This window comes from Lathyrus oleraceus, chromosome 3, assembly GCF_024323335.1.
Source record: "Lathyrus oleraceus cultivar Zhongwan6 chromosome 3, CAAS_Psat_ZW6_1.0, whole genome shotgun sequence".
Lineage (NCBI taxonomy): Eukaryota > Viridiplantae > Streptophyta > Magnoliopsida > Fabales > Fabaceae > Lathyrus > Lathyrus oleraceus.
The window spans coordinates 32,420,798-32,427,812 of NC_066581.1; the positions used below are offsets into that span (position 1 = coordinate 32,420,798).

At 32.1% G+C, this 7,015-nt stretch overlaps 1 protein-coding gene across 1 annotated transcript; it reads left to right on the plus strand.

The window, feature by feature from the left end:
* Positions 1-2,183: 2,183 nt before the first annotated feature.
* Positions 2,184-6,287, plus strand: LOC127132297 (benzyl alcohol O-benzoyltransferase). The gene is made up of 2 exons (XM_051061207.1): positions 2,184-2,729; positions 5,198-6,287. The coding sequence occupies exons 1-2, from the start codon at positions 2,289-2,291 to the stop codon at positions 6,134-6,136; spliced, it is 1,380 nt and encodes a 459-aa protein (XP_050917164.1). The 5' UTR covers positions 2,184-2,288; the 3' UTR covers positions 6,137-6,287.
* Positions 6,288-7,015: the final 728 nt, after the last annotated feature.

Consider the following 7,015-nt stretch of genomic DNA (forward strand, 5'->3'; position numbering starts at 1 on the left):
AATTTTCTGCTTTCTTTGCTTTAGTTGTTTCTTCCAAGATTATCATAGAACGAGCTTTGTAAAAAGGTGGAAGAGAGTCTCCATGATGGATTTGTGAACCCACCGTGGCATACGCATCTGTCAGGCCAGAAATGAGTTGAAGAACAAGCCTTTCGTTAGACACGGGAGCACCGATATTAGAGAGTTGATCAGATAGGGATTTGAGATGTTGACAATAGGTGGAGGCATCAGGAAATTGCTCCATATGAACATTAGAAAATTCTTGCTCGAGGTAGAGAGCCCTAGAATTTTTATTGTCATAAAAAATGTTGAATAGCCTGTTCCACGCATTTTCTGCGGTTGAATCGCGCTCAATGATGGTGTGGAGAAGATCATCATAAATTGTGCCATAAATCCATTGAAGGACAACAACATCAAGACGTGCCCAAAGAGTAGGATCGGTGTCTTTGAGATTAGGAGATGATGTGGTTTCGGTTGGAATGATATGATCAATGTCTTGGTGAACACGAGCATGGATTTTGAAGAGTTCAGACCAGGTGTCATATTGACCCTTTTCAATACTTAGGGTAATTTTGATAAAATTGGTGATGTTAGAGATGGTGAATGCGGGATGAGTGGGAGGATTGGTATTCTGCGTGGTTACAGAGTTTTTGGAAGGGGAGGAGGAGGGAGATGATTGTTTGGTGGAAGATGATCGGTCGGTGCTCATGATGAGAGAAAGAAATCTGATGAGAGAAGCGTGGGTGAGATGAGAGAAAGAGGAAGGTTGCGCAGCCGATTATGTGAGAAGAGCGGCGGCGCAAGGATTAGGGTTTAGGATCAGTACCTGATGCTTACTGATACCATATTGGAATGATAGGCCCTGCCTTTCTATTGATTTTCAATGATATATATACAATCAGTTTTTCTCTCTGTCTGTTTGCTATACAATCAAGACTATTTAATAACAATAATATTCTAATAATAACAATGATATTCTATATATATATATATATATATATATATATTATATATATATATATATATATATATATATATATATATATATATATATATATATATATATATGTGTGTGTGTGTGTGGGGTAACTATGAGTTTGATACTATAAGTAATGAATAATTGTATTCCTACCTCAAATCTTACACAAAATATTTAGACCACCGTTGAATAGTATTTTTTATATTTTTAATAAATAAATAAATAATATTTATAAAAATATTTTTATTTTTAAAATTATTTTTATAACATAAATATGAAGTTTGTCATTAAACAATTTTATTATTGTGTTAACTACAAAATATAGGTTATTAACCATATATTTTACTTATAATTCATTAACCAAGTTTACTACTCCCTCCGTTTTTTATTATAAGTCGTTTTTAACTTTTCACACGTATTAAAAAATGTAATAATTAAGGTATGAAAAAGATAAATTATGAATGATTTTACAAAATTATCCTTCATTAATTGTATTGGAAAGACAAATTGATATAATTGAAAGGAGAGAGAATAATAAATATTTAAGGGTAAAATAGGAAAAATAACATTAATGATTCATTAATATTATAAAACGACTTATATTGTGGTACAAAATAATTTTCAAAAATGACATATAATAAAAAACGGAGGTAGTATATCGTTAACCAATAAAATACATATAGTATAACAAAATTCTAACATTGAAATATGAAATATAGAATTTGGTTAAAAATTATATTATATTTATATTTTAATGTCAGAATTTGATTAATATTATGTATTTTATTGGTTAATGAAATAGTAAATTTGGTTAATAAATTATAAATAAAATATGTGATTAATCACATATATTTTATGATTAATACAATAATAAAATTGATTAATAATAATTTTATATTCATATTATAAAAATAATTTATTACTTTTATAAATATATATTTTTTATTTATTAAAAAAATAAAAACACTGTTTATTATATAAATACGATGAAATGTGTTTGGTATAAGTTTTAGATTTAACTTTAGATATAGGAATGCTCATAAATAATAATGAGAGAGATAGTGATAACGCATGGTAATGAAGCTTATTGGTGCTCATATAAAGACATCCTGCATGCGCATGATGAGTTCTTGATGTTTGGGTCTCTATATAAAGAAGAAAAAACCGTGACCACGTTGAAAACAACTAGTCTATTATTGTAGTAAAAAGATAAGGTGTAACATGGTCCTTAAATTTAAACCTTTTCGCAAACAAAACACAACACTAATTGTTAGCTCTGTTTTGTTTTTTATCATCCTGATAGCATAGCATGGCTTCATCACCATTAATATTCACAGTGAGGAGGTTCCAACCAGAGTTGGTGCTTCCGGCTTCTTCAACTCCTCGAGAAGTTAAACTACTCTCTGACATAGATGATCAACAAGGTTTACGTTTCAATATTCCATTCATATTTATCTATCGCCATGAACCATCAATGGAAGAGAAAGACCCTGTTAAAGTTCTGAGAAATGCACTCTCACAAACACTTGTTCATTACTATCCATTTGCGGGAAGGATTAAAGAGGGTGTTGGACGCAAGCTGATGGTTGATTGTACTGGCGAAGGTGTCATGTTCATTGGAGCTGAAGCTGATGTAACACTAGATCAATTGGGTGACTCTCTCCATCCACCATTCTCTTACCTCCAAGAGCTTCTCTACGATGTTACTGGTTCAGAACTGATTATCGACCGTCCCATTCGACTCATACAAGTTAGTATTAATAAATATTGCATCAGTATAATTATGATTACAGCACACATATTTTTCTAATATTAAATAGTTAACATCAAAAGATCTTTTAACTTAATTTACTCAAGATTGACGATCTATACTTCTATAAAAAGACAAAGCTATTACATGAAAAACATAAATGAATAATTTGATGTAAAAGACAACTTAAATGCTAAAAAGAAAAGTAAAGTATAACTTTTATACCTAAAAGGACAACCTAGATTGCAACATTTTAGGATGTGAAAATTGTGTCATAACTTGACTTTTCAAACAAAAGAAGAAAAACTCATTTCTATTTATTTGTAGAAAGAAACAAATATCACAAGCGATGATGCTCTTCTCTCTCTTTCTCTTTTTCTCAAGTGATGCTATTCTCTTTCTTACAAACACCAATTCAAACAAAAAAAAAATCGATTAAAAAAAAACATAACTGCTCTTCTTAACAACAAAATCGAAAGCAAAACAGAATGATGGTAGCGTTAGTGGCGGGCGTTCCAATGAAATCTATGTGGTGGTAGCGCGTCGACTGCGGGTGGAAACAGAAACGATGGTGGAGCTTGGATTTGACTGAAACAGGAAAAAAATGGTTTTCCATCAATGACTTCATGATTTTGAGGAACTCCAAAAACCTAACTTGAATGAAACTGATGGTGGAAGATGATGAAGAGAGAAGATAGGTAACTTTGTTGTTCGTGGTGGTGGAAGGTGAGACGAGATTTGTGTTTATGTTGTTCCTTTTTCTTTGAAATCATGCTTGAGAGAGAAAGCCGAAGAAAATGGTGGAAGGTGAAAAAGAGAGAAGAGAGGTAAATTTGTTTTGTTTTCTGAGAAATTTCCATCTATCTTCGTGAGGAGGAGTTTGGTTTCAAACCCTAGTTCAAACAGGAGAAGTACGCCATGCTAATGTTCCTTGGATGGTCCACATCTCAGGATCAGGCGCTGATGAACACATTGAACTATCTATGTGGTTGATAGCCCTCACAGTCTAAGCACAACGACACAATTATCAGGGGCGCGCTCTACCACTGAGCTAATAGCTTGTTTATGGCCTACTATGTCAAAAGTTAGAGAAACTCCATCTCTCTCTCAGAGAGAGAGAGAGAGAGAGAGAGAGAGAGAGAGAGAGAGAGCGAGAGAGAGAGAGAGAGAGAGAGGAGAGAGAGAGAGAGAGAGAGAGAGAGAGAGAGAGAGAGAAGAGAGAGGAGAGAGAGAGAGAGGAGAGAGAGAGAGGAGAGAGAAGAGAAGATGAAGAGAGAGGAGAGAGAGAGAAGAGAGAGAGGAGAGAGAGAGAGAGCGAGAGAGAGAGAGAGGAGATAGAGAGAGAGAGAGAGAGAGACAGATGAGAGAGAGAGCGAGGAGAGAGAGAGAAGAGAGGTTTTTTTTCCAAATTTTAAAATTTTCGTCATTTTTAATTTTAAATGTTTAGCGATGTGAAAATCTTATTTCGTCATTTTTAATTTTAAATGTATACCGATGTGAAAATCACGTGACAACGTCCTGTTTTAGCTATGTAGTTTTCAACTGGCAATATCACGTTGATGTAAATTTTTTTTTAGTGAACATGTTTTCATACAATCTGTTTTTTGACATTTTTACTTTTCTAATACTAGAAGCAGTTAATCTTTTACAGAAAGTCCAAAAAGTTATGAATATCAATGTTGTACCTATAGGTTTATGAATGTAGTTTTTAAGAAGATTGATTTTGCAATCTAAATCGAAGTAACATCGTAGTTTGTTGTCTATTTACATTCTATCTCTGGATAAACTTTAGGAAAATGATAATTTGTGCTTAAAAACATTCTTAAAGGGTTTAAAAAAGTTTTCTTTCTTTGAGAATATGTATAATCAACGCATTGGAGAGAAATTGAAATCATCAATTTTTTAAAAGAATATTTTATTTATTTAAAATTCTTAAAAAGTACTCATTGGACATTTGTTAGCATATGAGTCTAAACTTTATTATATTGGAATACAATTACTCATCAACTTTATTAAAGTAATCAATGCTAATCTTTTCTATCCACTGTGTTCAAATGATATTTAAAATGATTTTTAATTCTTACATTTACGTCGGCATTGTGTAATATTTATGTCATATGTATTACATCTCCTTCTTGTTCTTCTTCCCTTACCATAAATTTACAATTTTAAAGAAAATATATAGAGATACCACACAAAACTAACGTGAAAAGATTAATAAAGTTGAAGATTAATAAGAACTTTTTATAAAATTTTGGAACTAATATAAATCCCGAATTACAGATAAATAATAAAAAATGTGTTCAAGAAAAATAAAAATGTAACGCTAGTTCATTGAATTTTTGTATATCATATCATATTCAACAAAATTCAAAAAGGTAAAAGAAAAAAGTGTACATATGGTTACTAAGTCCAAAACAGACGACTTCTATTGTCTCTTGATTATCATCTTAATTTCTCATTTACAGGTGACACGTCTCAAGTGCGGTGGTTTCATAATAGCAATAAATTGGAACCATATAATGGGCGATGCAACTGGTTTGAAACAATTTATGAATGCTTGGGCAGAAATAGCTCGAGGAGTACATCAACCTTCCATTCAACCTGTATGGCATAGAGAGATCCTCATGGCAAGAGATCCACCATGCATTACATACGACCATCGTGAATACGAACAAATACTTCCACCAAACAATACCATCAAAGAAGAAGATACTACTACTACCACTATAGTTCATCAATCTTTCTATTTTAGACCGTCAGACATAGCTGCAATTCGTCTCTTGGTTCCATTTCAATGTACCACATTCGATCTTATAGCTGCATGTTTCTGGTATTGTCGCACAAAAGCATTGCAGTTAGAGCCAGAGAAAGATGTACGAATAATGTGTCTCATCAATGCGCGTTCAAGGTTTAACAATAATCATTCATCTTTTGTTGGATATTATGGGAATTGTGTGGCTTATCCGGCTGCTGTCACCACCGCAGGGAAGCTTTGCGGAAACTCACTAGGTTATGCAGTAGAGTTGATAAGAAAATTAAAAGCGCAAGTTACAGAAGAATACATGAAATCTGTGGCAGATTTTATGGTTATCAAGGAACGATGTTCATATACAACTGTAAGGTCTTGCGTTATTTCCGATTTGACTCATGCTAAATTTAAACAAGTGAATTTTGGATGGGGTGAAGGGGTGTATGGTGGAATTGCAAAAGGTGGGGCTGGTTCGTTTCATGGAGCAAGTTATATTGTTGCACATAATAATGCAAAAGGAGAAGAATGTTTGATATTACCAGTTTGTTTGCCTTCAGAAGATATGAGAAGATTTGAAAAAGAGTTAGATGAGATAATTGCTAACCAGAATCAACCAATTACGAGTGTTCCTAGTTTTGTCAAGTCTACCTTATAGTGTGTAATGATACATGTATACATAAGCCTTTTTATCGGGGTTTTTGCTAGTGTTATAAATAAGGGTGTACTGAGATTGCTTGTATACCAATCAATCTCTTTAACTAATTCTATTTGATTGAGTACAATATATATTTTGATTATCTATCGAATGCTCATAACTCGGGCTCTCAATTAATAAATTTGTCTATGTTGCATTTTGTCGAAATAAATCTTTTCAACATTTTTATATAGATTTCGACACTACCGAATACAATCTTTAACACAAATAATTACATATTTAACATTTTCACCACCATTGATGTTATTAATTTATAAATAAACAGGCTTTAAAATTGTCAATTCTTTTAAATAAATAAGAAAGAAAATTATTTTTATAAATACTGTTTAGAGGGTTCTCTTATAGAGGGTTTTCCAGGAAACCCTAAAACAGCATGTTGATGTTATACTATAAGTATATTTACAAATTATTACGATTTCAGTCACTTTACGATAATGCCTATGATAGCGGTATGAATTGATTCACACCAGTTGGTAACTCGATTCACATACACTAATTTTAAAGAAACTGTTTGGATCGACTCAAATTTTCAGGTGAGCCGATTTTCCCTTATAAAAATCCAAAACTTCTTACTTTTCCAACTTATAATCATCCCTTCTCATATTATAACTTCCCCGATAATTTTTATATCATAAGAATGATATTTTTTTCGCTTAAAAATATCACTCTTATATCACTCTAGAACTTAAACACATTTTAATTACCAATAAAAACATCAACAATTAATATCATGTCACCTATTAAGTACTAAAAAAAAATTATATCTAAGTTTTCACCTTGATTGAAATGGATTATTGAGACTATTAGTGCTGAGGCACT